General features: G+C 40.2%; 1 protein-coding gene across 6 annotated transcripts in view; it reads right to left on the reverse strand.

Annotated features, from left to right (window-relative positions):
* The window catches only part of FBXO16 (F-box protein 16), a 53,340-nt gene extending 34,228 nt beyond the window's left edge, over positions 1 to 19,112 (reverse strand). For all 6 annotated transcript variants that reach the window (XR_009354479.1, XM_059176757.1, XM_059176765.1 and 3 more), the window contains exons 1-3: positions 19,024 to 19,112; positions 14,738 to 14,873; positions 6,435 to 6,470 (exon numbers count right to left, since the gene is read on the reverse strand). Coding sequence is in view for 5 of the 6 variants with exons in the window: in XM_059176757.1 (XP_059032740.1) it covers positions 6,435 to 6,470; positions 14,738 to 14,836 (135 nt within the window). In the remaining variant the exon portion in view is untranslated. The remainder of the gene's footprint in view (positions 1 to 6,434; positions 6,471 to 14,737; positions 14,874 to 19,023) is intronic.

Below are 19,112 nucleotides of genomic sequence, written 5' to 3' on the forward strand. Positions count from 1 at the left end.
AGATGCTTAACCGCTGAGCCACCCAGGCACCCATGATGTATTTTTTTAATTTGCAAGAATATTTCTTGATGAAAACTATTCACTATTATATATATCTATTTTATGACCTAAGAATCTCAGTTTGGAAACTAATTCAAGTGGGGGGGAAGGATGTAGAGAGCAAGATGGAGTCACTCATGTCAAGCAGTGACATAACTAGCCAAGGATGTTGTACCTGAGACCAGATATCACCAAAAACAACAGAGACTGGCTGTACTAAGGACTGATAATCAGCAAGGCCCCAGGAACCTGAAAGAACCAAGAGCTGATAATCACTAGAAGGCCTGCAAAGGCCCAAGACTGATTAAACTCCTTTAAACAGAAGATTTCTGCAGCAAACTGTCAGAATCTGCAGACACTGACCCTTCCACTTCTGACCGTACCAATCAACGGCCGTACCTGATTGATCTTAAACATCACAGGGATTCTCCACTGCTTGAACATCACAGCAGTATGAGCTGAGAGCCGACCTAGACTGGACCGAAGCCTCACCTCAACTGCGTGCTCAGGGACTGACCTTGCACTTGGTTCCTTGTTTCTTGTATAGCTTCTCTGTTGTGTGACTTTGTATGGTACTTTGTTTTGTGTGACATGTATGAAGCCAAGTTAAATACACAGTGATAGGTCATTGTTTGGAATCCTGACACTGTGGAAATACACAACTCACGTAGAGGCCTTGACAGTGGGCTTGCGGCAGGGGAGAAAAAAAACCCAAAACCTAAACTTACAAATAAATGAATGAAATCTATTCATGTGTGAGTGTTCCCTGATTTCTCCTCTCTTTATTTCTGCACAATTCATATTTCCAGCTCTCACAATGGGGGATTTCTTTCCTTTTGGGATGGACTATTAGAATGAAGAGAGAAGCCAGACCAGAATGACTAGGGCCAGGGGAAGAACTGTGCCAGAGAAACCACATTGATCTACAAAATAGCCAAGGGGGAAGTGTGAAGAGAGAGAAAAGCAGTTAGGTTTTTGGCTTGTTGGGAGTTTAGGGGTTCAGAATGTCATTGCCTCAACAGCAATTAGAGACTGAGATAAATGAGGAATGAAGGAAGGTATTAAAAAGAAAACCACAGTACAAAATGGAGTCACTTATGTTAAGGGCCCCATGTCAGCAAAGCAAAATTTAATACTAACCTAATTGTAATATTATATATCCCCCAGGAATATAACCTTTAACCAGTCAACCTGGAATTTCCTGGTCAGCACTAGGAAATTTACCAACAGATCCCTTCCATTTCCCTTAGGAAAGCAATGTTACCTAAAACAATGTGTTCTTTCCTAATAATTTCCATTGTCAGGCTCCCTCTCTACCTTTTAAAACCTTTCCTTTTCTGTAGCTAAATGGAGCTCCTTTCTATTTGCGAGATAGAATGCGACCCGATTCACAAATTGCTCAATAGAGTCAATTTGATCTTTTGAATTACTCAAGTTGAATTTCTGTTATTCAACAAAGGGAGACCTGAGAAGTACTGTCTAGAGTGTCTAGAGTTTTAAACTGGTTTTGCTGTGATTTTTTTTTCTTTGAAACATGAAGTGAAAATTAGAATTCATTTTAAAATTACTTCTAGGCAGCATTCTGTGGTTCTGTAGAAACTGAGCTACATGGGACCCAGGATCATTATGGTTACAAAAAAATTTTCGTGAGATATTATAACCACTGCAGGAAAGCAGAATAACCAAAAATGCCTAACCATAGGGGATCAGCTATGCAAACTGTAATCTCTCAACAGGATAAGAGGAAGTATGGCCTTACAGATTGATGGTGGGTTTCGGAATGAGGCCATGGGAAATCTCACTTACAGTACTCTATTATTTTTAATACTCTTTAGAAATAAATCACTAAATCCCAATTCCACCACTATCAACCTCTCAATTTCCTCTTTTATACATTAAGAATAATTATATCTAAATTGTAGGGTTGTTGTGAGGATTAAAAAAATTATGTATAAAATTCTTAATAAGGCACACGCCTCATTGTAGACATGGTAGCTATCATTATAAAATATCAAAGTGATGTTAAGAATAATAAGTATGTGGGTTAAATCAGTGTGAAAAGAATATATATGCAAACAATTAAATTAAAAAGCACAAGATTATCATGTCTGCAAATTGGCAAGGCTGGGAAGTACATTTAGAATGACTGAGGTTAGCTCATCTACTTTCACTGCTGCCCACAAAAAGTGAACGAGCTCAGGTTGAAGAACAGTGATTTAAAAGCAATATAAAAGAACTCTAGGAAAATCTATAAAAGAAAACATTAAAACATTTTCCTCTAGAGATTAAAAAGATAATTACATTGGTTTCTCATTTATTTCCCTGATTACCATGGTCAAAAGGTAATTTATATCTGGTTTTGATAGGTATTCTTTGCCTCGAGGGATTTTTCTATTCTAATTGTGTTTGTTTAGGCTAATAGAAAATGAATTTGCATTCCTTGAACTCCTTCCAAATGAAGGTGGGTTGATGACTCAGAAGAATGCTTCACGGTTGGGGAAAATCCTTTTGGAATTTATTTTTTTTTTTTTTTTTTTTTTTTTTTTAAAGATTTTATTTATTTATCAGAGAGAGAGAGGGGTAGAGAGCGAGCACAGGCAGACAGAATGGCAGGCAGAGGCAGAAGGAGAAGCAGGTTCCCTGCTGAGCAAGGAGCCCGATGTGGGACTTGATCCCAGGACGCTGGGATCATGACCTGAGCCGAAGGCAGCTGCTTAACCAACTGAGCCACCCAGGCGTCCCTCCTTTTGGAATTTAAAAGGTGCTAGGAATAATCCAAAGAGTAAATAATCTGTGGAAGAGTTAACTGTCCAGGAATTTGATAATGTCCTACATCCCTCCCATTTTCACCTTTCAAGTAAAAATACCCATAACATAGTAGAGATCCAAGATGTGAGATTTGGGGAGTAGCTAGGACCATTCTTCCAACCTGGTATCACCTACAGTATACCTCCCTTTACAGTTAGTTCCCTTTTTAAAATATTATTTATATCAATTGTATTATGCTATGTTATATTATATCACAATTATGATATGCTTATATTTTATAATTATTGTAAGGCCTTTTTATAGAATTGTAAAAATCCCGTGTTTGGAATAGTTACTCCAAGGATTTTTACTGCAGTTGCAGGAAGTGAGGGCAGTTGCTAGAGCCTTCAGGTTCCACTCCTCTCACAACGAAAGGCAAGGAAAAGTTCACAGTGTGTGAGGCACAAGATGAAGAGGAAGGCCTGTTATTGTTTGCCTATTGGTTATTTATCTCAATCTGGTGGACTTTTTTTTTAAATGTTTTATTTATTTATTTGAGAGAGAGAGCAAGAAAGAGAGAGAAAGAAAGATTGAGAGAACCAGTTGGGGAGGGGCAGAGGGAGAAACAGGTTCTCTGATGAGTAGCCCTATGCACAGGGATGCCCTGGTGGCTCAGTTAGTTAAGTGTCTGCCTTTGGCTTAGGTCATGATCCCAGGGTTTGGGGATCATGACCTAAGCCAAAGGCAGACACTTAACCAACTGAGTCACTGGGGCATCCCTCTGGTTGAATTTCTGAGTCCTATTACCAAAAACTGATTTTCACATTAAAGCAAGAACACATTATTATTTAAAAGTTTCAAAAAGGTACATATACAATTAAACATGAAAATCCTCTGTAACTGCTCTTTGCCATCCAATCTCATTCTATCTTCCTAGATGGACACTATGCACAATTTGAAATTATCCATTTCTATGCATTAGCATACACATACAGCCATCAATAAAGAAACAATTAAATACATTAGAGTATAACCTCCTTGTAGGATACTGTGCAGCAGTTTAAAAACACAAGAATATATAGCCAGAAATGACCTGACATGTAGTAAACCCAGAGCATATTGTTTTCTCATTCTTTCATGGCATATTCATTTTCTCATTCATTCCTCCGTCATGGCTATACCATAATATTTACTCAATTTATTACTGACACAATTTACAGTACAAAAAAAAAAAAGAAAGAAAAGAAAAAAAAAACAACTTCAATATTCTGAAACATGCCTTTTCGTGTCCTGTGTGAGTATTTCTCTAGTACATATAAACAGAAGTGGAATTACAGGTTCAAAGGACATTTGCATTTAAAACTTCAATCAGTACCATCAAATTGTCTTTTAAGTCTTTACCACTTTACAGTCCCTCTGACTGTGTTTATGCATATCTTCCTACTCTCCAATAAATCCTTACTTACATTGGATATTATCTAGCTCCTCAATTTTTGTCATATAGGCAAAAGGAGGGGTTGGGAATCTCACCACTCAGGTGCCCCGTCCAGATTATTTAATACTAGATTTACTTCTAATACTAGATTGAGCTTTAAACTGATACTTGATTCCTACAATGAATAGCCCAAGTCATGCTAAGTAAAAAAAAAAAAAGAAAAAAAAGTTGTATACTTATTTTTCCTTTCTTTTCTTGGAAATGTATTTCAATGTTATCAACCTCTTATGGTATTCCTGAAAATAAACAAAAAGACTAAAATGTGGGGGTTCCTGGGTGGTTCAGTCAGCTGAGCATCTGCCTTAGCTTGGGTCATGATCCTGGGGTCCTGGGATCCAGCCCCTCCTCCCTCTGCTCAGCGGGGAGACTGCTTCTTCCTCTCCCTCTGCCTGCCACTCCCCCACCCCCCCACACCTGCTTGTGTTCTCTCTGTCAAATGAATAAATAAAATCATAAAAAAATTAAAAAATAATAAAAACTAAAATGGAGAGAGAAAATTAAATAAGGCAAATTGTAAATATGCCCCTCAAACAATTCACGTGGCATTTGTGCAGGTATACGGACTACCACATGATACAGTGACTTTAAAGTATACGTTTGTTGTGGGACAAAAGAGAAAAACCAGTAAGTATCACTTATTTATTTAGAAAGCATTTATTAAATGCCTGGTAGTGTCAAGGAATATGTAAAGGACAAGATATAAAACCATGTCTTCCCCCTGTAAATGAGTGTGTTGGAAAAGAGACATCTTTGCAAATGTATTTCTATTTGCTATGGTGAAAGAAAAGAAAAGAAAAGAAAAGCAAGATCTTTAAAAAAATATAAAGATCTTGAATTTTTTCCAGAATGGTATAAAAAATATTTAACAACTGGTAATGCTACCAACTAATGAAAAGTTGGTCACATCAAATACTGGCTGATCATTGGCCTTGGTTACATTAATTAGGGGTTTCCACTGATAGTATGTGGAATGACAGTATAAAAAAACACTTATTCTAAATAAATCTCTTTTTAAGTTGTTGGTAACAGACATAAAGCTAGTTTAGAAATATAAATGGGATATGAGAAAAACTTAGCTAGATTTTAAATTTTTGATATTTTTAATTTCTTAATTTTTATCATATTTACAAAATATTGTTATTATTTTGAATAGGTAATACAGTCACATAATTTTAAAAAATCAAAAGGTACAACAGGTACAACAGGCTAAAGGAGTCCCTTCTACCCTGTTCCAGATTTATAGTTCTCCCTGGGGGAAACAAATGTTGCCTTTTTTCTTGCGTATCCTTCCAGATATACTATGCAAATAATTTTTTAAAATTTACTTAAGTTAACAAATATCCTAGACTGCAGTTTGTAGATCAACACAAAAAAGAACGAATGACCAACTATGACAACCAAGAACATTAAGAAATAGTATTTTTTGTCAACATACACACAAATTCATACATTGAAACCTAGCCCACAAGGTGGTAGTATTAGAAGGGGGTTGCTTTGGGAGGGAATTAGGTCACAAGGGTGAAACCCTTATGAGTGAGATTAGTATCCTTATAAGAGACCCCAGAGAGCTCCCTCCCTCCTCCTGCCATGTGAGGTTAGAGTGAAACAATGGCCATCTATGAACCAGAAAGTGGTGTCCCCAGACACCAAATCTGCCGATGCCTTGATCTTGGATTTCCCAGCCTCTACAACTATGAAAAATAAATTCCTGTTGCTTATAAGCTACCCACTTACCTATCTACTTAGGGTTCTTAATTCTTGTTATGTGTAATCAACTTGAAATATCTCACCTTTAAAGCGTACAGTCAATGTTTTCTCATTAAGGGAACATCTCTGACCTGGATTATAACATCTCTGACCAGTGGACAAGATGCTGTCTCCAATGAGTTTCACTAACAAAGTATCTACAGAAGTTTGGGATGCTATAGCAAAATACATAGACTGGTTAGCTAGCTGTCGTCTCAGATTCAACTCACCTTTACAAACCCTACTTTGTGAGTATAGAACCCTAACTGATACATACAGAGAGTACCAGTCAAATTTCTCAGGCAATGAGTGATCACTTATTACCTTATGTTCAAACTGAATTCTTTGTGCTCTATGATAATGTGACATAACATAACAGAGAAGTAACTATATTTTAAATGGTTACCCATTTTCCAAGCAGAGCTCTTCTTTCTTCAAATATCTACAATAAATAAAAAGAATGGCATGATTTTGTATTTCATGGTTCAAAATACTCATTATAAGAAAGATATCATTCAAGTATCAATAAATAAAAACTGACAGTCTTTTCATTATTCCAATGAGTATAAAAAGACAGAATTCACTCCTGAGAGGGTACTTTCCTTATTTTTAACTTGGAGACAGTATAGTTTTTCTCACTTTCTCCATGTGGAATAATTCATCTTAAAGAAAAGCAATGCTTTTTTTTGTTAAGGGAAAGACATAAGAATGGAACTGTAAGGCGAAATCAGTTTTAGAATTTGAAAAGATATGAAAAAATGGACAAAGGAAAAAGAGGAAAATGGAGATCCTCTCTCAAATATCAATCATATGAGAATGCGTGAAATTTATGTGAGCAGCTCTGTTTTTTATATTTTGTCATGTACACATATCGTGGATGTACATGTACTGATATGTTTCCGGGATTAGAAATTTGTGTATGTGTACCTCTGGGCTCACAACTCGGTGTTTACCTGGACAGGCTTATTATGATATACTCGTTAGCACAGACACCATGCCATTTTTACATCTCTACTGTAGAATACATAGCATATTACAGGTACTCCTATTTGCTGGATTGAATGAATTGGTTGTGGTAAGTAATGTTCTCATGGATGTAGCAGTACAATGTGGGTGGATTTATATATTAGTGTGGAGGTGTTTTCCTGAGCACCAGTCATATGTGTATTTGAATGAATGAGGAAAGGAGAATAGCAGGGGAGGGAGTTATGGAGAGAGGAAGCAAGGGAGTCACGAACAGATGTGCATGTCTCTCTCCCCCCCACACTCAGGCCCTCTGTCAGCTTTCAAAATTGGGATTGATGTTTTCCCCTTACTTTTAGCACTGCCTAAATTCTCTAGTGCTGTAAGAATGTTCCCACTTGGAGACTAACTAAGGCCCATTTCTTTCCTTTTTTGTGGAGAAGGATGATGATCTGGTTTTATGCTTCTAATGGATAATGCTTTTCTTCCTTTTTTAGACTCTCAAACTCTAGTTTGAAAGGGTACACAAAAGGGGGGTTAAAATAATTGGTTCAAAACAACCTCAAGGCCAGTGAAATGTCAGTTTTGCTCCTGGCTTACAGGTAGACATTTTTCTCATATTGGAGAAGAAGAAAAAGAAGGCCTTTCTCCCCTGCCCCCTATTAACCCTCATCTGGGCTATTAGGACTCTCAAATAATGGCAACAGATAAATGTGGGATTTCTGGATGAAAATAGAAGAGAACCCATAGAGTACAGAAGATTTAAAAATGTGGCTTCAGATATTTCCTGAACTCTTCGTTTTATCTAACCAAAGTCTACCAGTCATCTGTTGTTGGATCCAAGTTACCAGCTCCAGTACTTCTCAGAGGCCCAGGGGATCAAACTCCTCCCAACTAATTTCCAGTTATAAACCATGCTCCACGTGGGCTTTATAGAGTTTGCTATGGCCCTCATCATCTCTGGTCATTTTATCTTCCCATGTGGATTACAACCACTTTCTCTATAATCTAAGTTGCAAGGCAGGCCCTCAAACACCTGCTGATTGAACAACAACAAAAATGTTTCAAAAGTCATAGCATTTTATTTTTTTAAAAGATTTTTATTTATTTATTTATTTGACAGAGAGAGAGAGAGAGATCACAAGTAGGCAGAGAGGCAGGCAGAGGGAGAGGGAGAAGCAGGCTCCCTGCTAAGCAGAGAGCCCGATGTGGGGCTCGATACCAGGACCCCAAGATCATGACCTGAGCTGAAGGCAGAGGCTATAACCCACTGAGCCACCCAGGCGCCCCCAAAGTCGTAGCATTTTAGAGCTAAAAGGAACCCCTAAGATCTTTTGAATTTCCTTATTTTAGAAAGGACAAGCAGAGGCCCAAAAGCTTACATTTATGAATTTTTAAAAATCACTGGTTCCAAGCCGTCTGTTCAGCTCAACTCTTTACTGGTTCCTCACTAGAACTATGGTCTTCCTCATCCTGACATCCAGCCCTACATTTGCAATAACTGTTGGGGGAAGGAAAAAATATTAAGTCCTAAGATCATAACCTCTTTTCCAAAGGAGGATGAGATGACCATCATGGTGCCCAGTGACAATATGGGGCATTGGAAACAAAGGGGCATTGACTTGGAGGGGGAAGGATAGTTAGTGAGAAGGTAGCAGGAAAGGAATGGGGTGGGAAGTGGGAGTGTACTCAGGCTAAAACAGTGAGGTTTTGTTTTTGTTTTTGTTGTTGTTGTTGTTGTTAGAAGGTCAGGAGGGACAGAAGCAGAGGGAGAGAGAGAGAATCTGAACCAGGCTCCACACCCAGTGCAGAGCCCAACTCAGTACTCGATCTCACAGACCTGAGACCATGACTGAGCCGAAATCAAGAGTCGAATGCTTAACTGTCCCTAAAGCAATAGTCTTTGGAGGGCCAATAACCAAGTCTAAGGAGGTCCAAGCAAATCCAGTTCTTACAGAGGCATCTAGACCCGGGTAGAGACCAATGGGAGAGAGGAAAACCACTAGACAAGCTCAGATCTGGGTCTGACTCTACTCTTGCAAGAAAGAGAATTTGGGACACATTATTCATCAGTGCCTCGGGTTTGGAGCAAGTCTTCATTCCAAAGACTTGCAATCAGGTTTGGCATCTTAAAGAGCTGGAAAACAAAGTATTGATTTAAAACAGAAATATTAAAATGGGTCTGCTTTCCTCGCAGAGCACTGCAGTTACTGCAGTTTGTTTATATCACAGTTTACTTGGAGCCTGCTGTTAAGTCAAAATCCTACGGTTGTTATTTTAGTCTGTTGACAGCGCAGCTACATATTTCGCCGTGTGACGTCATTACAATGTAGGAGTGAGACATTTAGGGGCTCCAAAATTATGATTGGTTAATGGCAACAAGGTGCTTTTTCTCAGAACACCTTTTAACATGTACTGTACTACGTCTCGAAAAAGAAATCTTGGTTACTTTCAATTAAAGCACTGGATGGCAGGGGCGCCTGCTTCTCCCTCTGCCTCTGCCTGCTCCTCCCCCAGCTTATGCTCACTCTCTCTCTCTGACAAATAAATAAAATCTTAAAAAAAAATTAAAACATTAGATGGCTAGGTGGCAAAGAAATGCCCACTTTTAAAACACTCTTCCTCTCAAAATTTGAAATGCTCAAGTTATTTTGAAATCTGTTATATTTGCCCCTGCTGATCATGCTGTCTTTGAAGGCATCTGAATTTGAATTCAATCTCTCCTTTTTTTTTTTTTAAAGATTTTATTTATTTATTTGACAGAGATCACAAGCAGGCAGAGAAGCAGGTGGGGATGGGGGTGGGGGAAGCAGGCTCCCTGCTGAGCAGAGAGTCCCATGAAGGGCTCCATCCCAGGACCCCGAGACCATGACCTGAGCTGAAGGCAGAAGCTTTAACCCACTGAGCCACCCAGGCACCCCTCAATCTCTCTGCATTAAGTCTGCTGTGAAGTTCAGTTCCTGTACCCCGATGAGCACTGAGTGTTGTATGGAGGTGTTGAATCACGACATTGTACACCTGAAACTAATAAGACACTGTATGTTAACTAACTAGAATTTAAGTAAAAAAAAAATTTTTTTAAATCCTGTGACCCTTTTTAAGACTGAAATAGTTACACATTTTACATCTTACTACAGAATCAAAGACAGACAAAAATAAAACAAATATAAAAACAAGGACCTCAAAATTACACTGATCATTGGTGACACATGCCCTATTTAGAAGTATAGAAAAATCCTTACAATTATTGTATGGACACCTTCTGCCAAGCTGTGTCTGTGGTGTCTATTTTTAATACCCTTTATACAGTCAGAATGTTAGATCTGGAAACAACCTCTGAGGTAATCTCATCCAACTCACTTATTTTATAAGGAGGATGGTAAAGCCCAGAGAAAGTAGGTGACTTACTCAAGTCAGACAGGGAAGTATCAGTGATCTGGATCCAGAATTTTCAATTCCCAGAGTTATTGCTTTCTCTTTACTTTTATTTACATAATTTTGAGATTATTTTCAAATTTGGAATTTTAGAAATTTTATTATACTATGTAAAGTAAAAAATGAAAGCTTTCTTCCTACAGGACCACCTCCCCTGGAAACCATTATTAATAGTTTGGGATTGGGGCACCCAGCTGGCTCAATCACTGGAACAAGTGATTCTTGATCTTGGGGTTGTAAGTTCAAGCTTCACACTGGGTATAGAGATTACTTTAAAAAAATAGTTTGGTAGGGGCGCCTGGGTGGCTCAGTGGGTTAAGCCGCTGCCTTCGGCTCAGGTCATGATCCCAGAGTCCTGGGATCGAGTCCCACATTGGGCTCTCTGCTCAGCAGGGAGCCTGCTTCCTCCTCTCTCTCTCTCTCTGCCTGCCTCTATGCCTACTTGTGATCTCTCTCTGTCAAATAAATAAATAAAATCTTAAAAAAAAAATAGTTTGGTATACCTGGATACAAATTTAATATGGGTCTATATATTTTTCTACATATACATATGTGTATATATACATGCACAAATTTTAAAAAATAATTTTAGTACAAACTGGAACTTAACTAAACCACAAAATAACTCCTTGATAAAAAAAAAATAAGAGCTAGGAACACCTGGGTGGCTTAGTTGGTTAAACGTCCAACTCCTGACCTCAGCTCAGGTCATGATCTTGGGGTTGTGGAATCATGCCCTGGGTGGGGCTCCTTGCTCAGCAGGGGGTCTGTTTAAGATTCTCTCTGTCCCTCTCTCTCTCTGCATCCCCCTCAAACAAGTAAAGCTTTTTTTAAAAAATGAGAGGTCTAGGGGGAGCCTGTGTGGCTCAGTGGGTTAAGGCTCTGCTCAGCAGGGAGCCTGCTTCTCCCCTCTCTCTCTGCCTTCTGCTCTGCTTACTTCTTATCTCTCTCTCTCTCTCTCTCTCTGTCAAATAAATAAATAAAATCTTTAAAAATACAAGAGAGGTCTATGGGATGCTTGGGTAGCTCAGTTGGTTGAGCATCTGCCTTTGGCTCAAGTCATGATCCCAGAGTCCTGGGATTGAGCCCTGCCTTCATCAGGCTCCCTGCTCGACGGGAAGCCTGCTTCTCCCTCTTCCTCTGCTGCTCCCCCTGCTTGTGCTCTCTGTCAAATAAATAAATAAAATCTTAAAAAAAAAATTAAAAAATAAAAACGAGAGGTCTAAAGAACAAAATAAATATTATCTCTAGAAATTATCATTTTCAGACAAAAGCTATTAAAAATTCAAGATAAGATGAGGGCTGTGATTCACCGCCTGGGGTTTATTCACCTACCTGTTGGGAGTGCTGTTGGCTCTCAGCCATGAACTTGAGAGCTCTGCTTTATTCAAAGTCAGGCCCTTCCAGGGGCAGGTAGTCCCTACTAGATGGTCAGTGTAGAAGTATTTATTTATTTATTTGTTTGTTTGTTTAAGCAACCTCTACACCCAATGTGGGGCTCAAACACACAACCGAGAGTCAGATGCTCCACCAACTATGCCAGCCAGGCGCCCCACCGTGGAACTATAAAGGCTGGTGGCTACAGGGCCAGGCCTCAAACATGTGGCCTTTGTCCCTTCCCCTCTACATCTCCCCTCACCCACCTCCCCTCCTTTCCCCTCCCTTCCCTGGTGCTGGTCCAGAGAGCCCTCCACAGTCGAAGCCCTACATGCCAATCTCAGAGTCTACTTATCTAGTAAACCAACCTGCAACAGGAAATCAGGCAATTAAGCCTTTTTTCAATGGAGCGCCTGTGTGGCTCAATTGGTTAAGCAGCTGTCTTTGGCCCAGGTCCTGATCGCAGGGTCCTGGGATGAAGCCCTTCCCCACCTTGCTCAGCAAGAGCCTGCTTCTCCCTCTCCCTCTGCCTCCCCTCTCCCCCTGCTTATTCTTTCTCTGTCACATAAAAGAATAACATATGAAAAAAAAAAAAAAAGATACTTTCTCCCTGGCTGCTAAATTGATCTAGACTCCTCTAATTTTTCAAAGAAAATCTCTGAAATCAAGGCATCCAACAAATACGTATTTCAATTCAAGTCACTTTTTCACGTATGTGTAAAGCCTTCACGATTCTAGGAGAAAACAGATTTCAAAACTAAAAACCGAAGTTTTTTGGGGGTGGGGGGAAGCAGAGAAGCCGTTATATAAACTGTTGGAGTGCCAAGAACGTTTACGAACAGGTGCTCAGTAAGCAGTTGCTGAGCTGAATATAAAGGGCTTTCCATAGACTTGCTTGTGTTCAGGGCCAGATGAAGGCCGGATTTCAGTCTCTCATTCTCTGTCTTTCCTTTTGTTTCTCCTGATCTCTCCTCTTATTCTATGCCTCATTCTTCTTTCCTCACTTCTTTTATCTTTTTCCTTTTCAGTCTCTCTCCCTTTTATTTCTCACTACTCCGATCACTACACTGGCTGCTCTCTCTCTCTCACCAGATTGCTCACGTTTCACATCAGAGGAGTAGAACAGGAAAGTACTGAACAGGAGGGGTCAGACTGATGCTCATGTTTTCCCAGGGTAGTTAGCATATCTGTTCAGTGTAGAGGCGAAGGGTCAAACCCAGGAGGGATGTAGGAACAGGAAGGGGAGCTTCCATGAAGGAGGTCCCAGGGAGGATGGCTGAACTTTGACTCCATCTTTTGTATCTCAGGAACTATGCCAGACACTGGAAATACAGAGAGAAAAGGCACAATCTCAACTCTTAACACATTACAGCTGACTGGGAAAGTGGATAAACAGTGATGAGAGCAAAGAGAAGCAAACAGGAGGCGGCTTTCCAGAGAAGATGACATTCAAGTTGCTCATAGGGGAGGCAACAAGGGGAGCGAAGGAGTGGAGGTGTGAGAGGGCCTGGCTCATCTGGAGGCTACTTTGTTGGTCTGGGCCTAGGATAGGAGGAGGCAGGGGCAGGGCTTGGAACTGACAGGCTGGCTGAGGTTGACTTAAGAAAAGCCCCCAGTGCTACGTGTAGGGGTTTGGAATCTTCTCTTTGGAGCAGGGCCTATTACCATTTTCACACAAAAGGATGACCTTGGTATTTTATTTTAGCTTTTAATTCTATTTATTTTTCTTGTTTTAGTTTGGTATTTTAGGAAAATCACTCTGGGACTAGAATAGAAGATGGATTGGTCGGGAGAGAGGCGATGAAACCCGCTAGGGGTTACAGCAGTGCATTGGGCAAAGGGTGAGGGTGATGAGGATGTGAATCAACAATGGGAAGCTGAAGGCAAAGGGATGAATGAAGGAGAGGGGCCCAGATGAAGAGGAAGACTTCTAGAACTTGAAATGAACTGTGTGTGGAAGTGAGGGGGTGCTGGTAGACATATCTCCCTGGGCCTCCATCTCACACTCCTAAATGTCTTGGAATACCAAGAGGGTCAGCTCTCCATTGCTCTTTCCTTGGGCCATTTCTCCAAGGTACATTTGGAGCAAGGCAACCTTGAGTAATGAGGTGCTATCTCCCTTGGGGACCAAGGACAGACTGTTACTGCCTACTATAAAAGCAAAGGACTCCCTGGGCTCACTGTTCTCAGTTGTCATGCAAACCCATGGTGTGTGTAGTATTTTTCCATGCCTTCTGGAGCACTCCTGTGGGACACGGTGGGCGAAGAGAACCAATGCCAACATGTTGCTCCTGCCACTTGCTGCACTGTGAGTAACAAAGATTTTTGTCTCTGACCCAAGAACCTTGTGTTTTCCTATGAAATGGTAGTGTCTTCTATGCCATAAGTAATGGGCTAAGTTATTAGTTTGTAAATTGGGAGATACCAACCCAGAGCTGGCAGGGAGGAGGATGAATTCTGGCTTGAGTGACTTGGTGTAAAGTGATGCCTTTTACCAGGAGGAGGAACTGGTGTGTAGGAGCAAGAAAATGAGGTCAGTCTTATTGATGTTGATTGTTTTTTACTGACAATTAGGTGTGGTCCTTATAAAGGGTTTGATAATAGGAGCTCACTGATCTGTTGGTAAATTCTGCCCCCAACTGAAGCAGGAATAGAAATCCCCAGAGGTTGGCCAATGACACCCCAGCATGATACTCGGCTTTCCACCTCTGCAATCCTCTGGTGTATTATTCTGTGAGTGCTTCCTCAGAAAGCAGATAGGAAATAAACTTCTTAGGAGAAGCTGAGTAACATGAGTCATCAGTTGAGATTTATTCATTTTATTTGGTTAAATGTGCAGCATTATTCAGTAACTGCAATTCTAGCAAGAAAATCTTTTTCTGGGAACTCCTCACAGACTAACCTCACAGATATAAAATAGTTCTGGTCACTTACCCGGTCATTCAAAAGCTGATGGTTTAGAGGTGTCCAGGTACTCATCTTTGTCTGCATTTTGGGGGCATCTGTACTTTTTGGAGGTGCAAATGCCATCATGAAATAACAGAATATTCTTCCATAAGAAAAACCATACCTATCAGAAGAAAAGAAACATAGGATCTTCAGAATACTAAAAATACTAAGACCATGCCATCTTTTAGTACACTGAGAGAGAGAACTGGGGAGGGAGAAGAACATGTACTGGGAACATTTTATAGGTCAGGCACTTTATTGGAATGCTTAATTAAAGCTCATAACAATCTGGGAAGGTGGTGGGTTTTAGCTCATTTTATAGATGAAGAAAATGAGGCTCACTGATGTTACACACCCTGCCTAAGTTTATACAGACAGACAGTAGATTGTGGAACTAGAAATCAGATCAGGTCTGTTTAAATTATTCTAGTTAAGAACATACCCACCTGGCCAGAAAGAAGTATTTAATTTATAAAATCATAATGCAATATAAATCACTCCATCCTGGTCCCTTGTCTTTCTTCCTCCCCTCTCTGTGATACCTAAGTAACAAGGGTTCTAGCTTGATACCATATTTAAGAAGTAGAATAGTGTAGTGGACAAATCTGAGCCTTTAGAGATGGATATATTTGGGCTTACTGGGGGAAAGGTGCTCTTTTTAGGCACCCAGTCTATGTCTTTGTTTATTTGATTAAAACACTTAAATTTCCATGAAGAATTACTTGCCCCTTATTGTTTAGAATCTGCTGGGTTGGTTAATCAAGGTCATCTCTCCTTCCCCAGCCAGGACCTGGTCATGAGACCAAGCTACACCAGTGGGACTGACGCTGGCTCCTCCTAACTTGACAGCTGAGGTGGTTGTTAACAATAGCATCAGTGCCCTGTTAAGTTGCTGCTGCTGCTTTACCCCTCAGAAGCCCCTTATCCTTTCTTGCCCATTTTTGGTAAGCTATCTGATTATCCTTGCAATGAATTTCTTCTTTCTGCTTATTTACTTACATTGTAAATATTATATTTGCTTACATTAAAAAAAATACAAAACTTTTTACTTTATACAGGTTTGATCCTGGCTCTAAAACTTACTAGCTGTATAACATTTTGCAACTTATTCAGTCTATCTGAGCTTTTGATCTATCTGCATTTACCTTCAACCACTGTTTCAAGGATTGTAGAAAATGGGTCCAACAGAGTGCCTGACAGATGGGCAGTCTCACTAACTAGTAACTTTCCTGCAACCTTTCTTAGAATTTGACAGAGTGCCTCAAAACCCGTCAGAGGGGGATGACTGAGTGGCTCAGTCAGTTGGGCAACTGCCTTAGGCTCAGGTCATGATCTCAGGGTCCTGGGGTCAAGGCCCACATCAGGCTCACTGCTCCGTGGGGAGTCTGCTTCTCCTTCTCCCTCTACTCCTCTCTCCACTCATGCTCTCTGTCTGTCTCTCTCTCTCAAAAAAATAAATAAAATCCTAAAAAACAAAAACAAAAACAAAACAAAACTATTGGAGGGCCATAGCAAAAAAAAATTTTTTTAAAAGATTTTATTTATTTATTTGACAGAGAGAGATAGTGAGAGAGGGAACACAAGCAGGGGCAGTAGGAGAGGGGGAAGCAGGCTTCCCGTAGAGCAGGGAGCCCGACTCGGGGCTTGAACCCAGGACCCTGGGATCATGACCGGAGCTGGAGGCAAATGCCTAATGACTGAGCCACCTGGGCACCCCAATAGTTTCAATATTATATCCTCAGAGTTTCTACTTGCTACTGCCTTCCTTCCTCTCTAAAGGTGGGTTTCATATTAAAGCCATGGCTTGCCTCCCTGATCTATGGGCTCCAAAAATTACTATACAGCAGCAAAGACTGGGCAATTAAAAAATAAAACATTACTTTTTGGCTGATATGGGATTCCCCCAAAAGCTAGGTCTGAAATCTCTGAGGCTCTCCTTTAACAGGTAATATTCTCTCTCAGGTTTGAGTTATAGCTGAAGATAAAGCCAATGTTTGAAAACTACAGGGGCAGCATTACCCAATTGCTTCTTGGCAGTTGCCTACTGCCACCAAACCACTGGTATAAAGAGGACTCACATCAGCACTCACATTCTTCCCAACCTCTAACACCTAATTACCTGAGTCACACATGGTTAGCCAAATTGAAAAATGTACAAGAAATTATTTCATTACAGTATTATTAATTGGCAGCTATAAAAGTATGTGTGAGTGGGCAAATTATAGATACAAAGTGTGGTCTCTAAGCCTAGATCTGCTCAGTTAAAAATCACATTTTTTTTTTGTTTTGTATTGTTATTTATGTTTGATTTTTCTTCTCTTTAAACCAGTTGTTGTTTTTAATTTTTTTTTAAGGGCCATAAAACTCTTCAAAAACATGATGAAAGCTATGAATCCCTTCCCTAGAAAAATGCTCATGAACATAAAATTTTGCTCACCCCAGGTGAAAAACTCCTCCTGTAAGCTGAGAACTTTCCAGTTTGTGGAGGAAACAAGCTAGGCACAATTTCTGAATTAAGACCAAGTAGCTTCTCTTGGGCTTCCTTAAGGCCCAGCACTGGGCCTTAACAGTTTTCTTTTTCTTTTCTGTTTTCTTTTTGCCTGGTTCCTAACAGTTAGAAATTATTTGAACTAGCCTTTTTCCATCATCATGGTTTTCAGGACATACAGCCCTCTTGGTAATACAGTTCTGCTGAAGCATTCAAATGGGGTTGTCCTGCTCTTGCTTTGTCATTATCCTTTTGTGTTTTCTTCCCCCTCCTTCCACTCCAGAAGATGAGCAGTGTACATTCCTGCATGCACACACATGTTCACGGCATTAACACTTAGGACTATTACAAAGACAGACATTTTTATATAACATACAGAAGAAGTAACTGTCCCCACTCTGTCAGCAAGACAAAGCAAGTTGTCTTCCTCTCCTCCCACATCTAAGCTTCCTGTTGTTTTTTGTGTGACCTCTTTCCACCTTAATGGCTGTCTTTGGATGTTGGGCCTTAACTTTTCCTTGAATGAATAGGAAGAAATTGGCGCCTGGGTGGCTCAGTGGGTTAAGCGCCTGGGTGGCTCAGTGGGTTAAGCCTCTGCCTTCAGCTCAGGTCATGATCTCAGTCAGGGATTGATCCTAGGATCGAGGCCCGTGCCAGGCCGTCTGTTCAGCAGGGAGCCTGCTTCTCTGCCTACTTGTGATCTCTGTCTGTCAAATAAATAAATAAAGCCTTAAGAAAAATAAAAAAGACCAGTGGAAGGGCACCTGGGTGGCTCAGTAGGTTAAGCCTCTGCCTTCAGCTGATCCCAGTATCCTAGGATCTATTATTTCATTAGATCCTAGGATCCTAGGATGGATACCCATGTCGGACTCCCTGTTCAGTGGGGAGCCTGCTGCTTCTTCTCCCTCTGCCTGCCATTCCCCCTGCCTGCTCTCTTTGTCTCTGTCAAATAAATAAATAAAATCTTAAAAAATCTTATATCACTTTTCAGTTCAAAAACCTTCAGAGACTCTCTGATAGCTACAGCATAACCAGGCTCCTTATCACGGAAGTCTATGTCCACTATGAATTTACCTCAATTTACCTTTTCAGCCTCATTCTCACCCCCCTCCCCATGCACTATCTACCCAGACACACTGAACTTTGGTACAAAACAATTAGTACAGAACTCTGATGCCTTTTTCCTCATGTGGTTTTCTTACATTGTTCACGTGAATCCTAATCCCAGTGCTACATAATTGGTGCTCAAATATTTGTCAAATCAACTGAGTGAATGAATACAATAGTGGAGAAGAAGCAGTTTAAAGATTAAAACTAATAGAAATGTAGGATAAAACTCAGAACATTATGACTTGAGCACTGGAATTAAACTCAGGATTATTGGATTTTTACTTGGAATTTACAGAGCAGAATAGGATTGAATTTCTCTGCCAACACACATTGTGCAATGCAGTATCATTAGCGAAGGAAATTAAATTATCAGGAAATTATTAGGAAATAAAGTACGGTTAGATTTAAATACGAATTCATCTTCTATCCAACTAGTTAGACACAAAGCAAAAACTACACTAACGACAACAGGTTAGTGTTTGATAGGCACAGAAATAATGAACTGTTCTTAATTTCCTAAGCATGAAGCACCTGGCATTTTAACTGCAGTTGAAACGGAGCAAAATATTATCCCCAGGAGCACTAACAAGGTTTGTAAGAGGCCCATGAGGATCTCAGAGTGGAGATCTGAAAAGAGTCTCCATCCTTTTCATGCACTGCCCATAGCTCTCACCTCTTTCAGCTCACCTCCCTCTTCAAGCCTCAAGCGCTAGTGTTTCCATGGCAGCCTTTTCTTTGACTCTGTCCAGCCCCCGCCCTTCC

Source organism: Mustela lutreola, chromosome 1 (genome assembly GCF_030435805.1).
Source record: "Mustela lutreola isolate mMusLut2 chromosome 1, mMusLut2.pri, whole genome shotgun sequence".
Lineage (NCBI taxonomy): Eukaryota > Metazoa > Chordata > Mammalia > Carnivora > Mustelidae > Mustela > Mustela lutreola.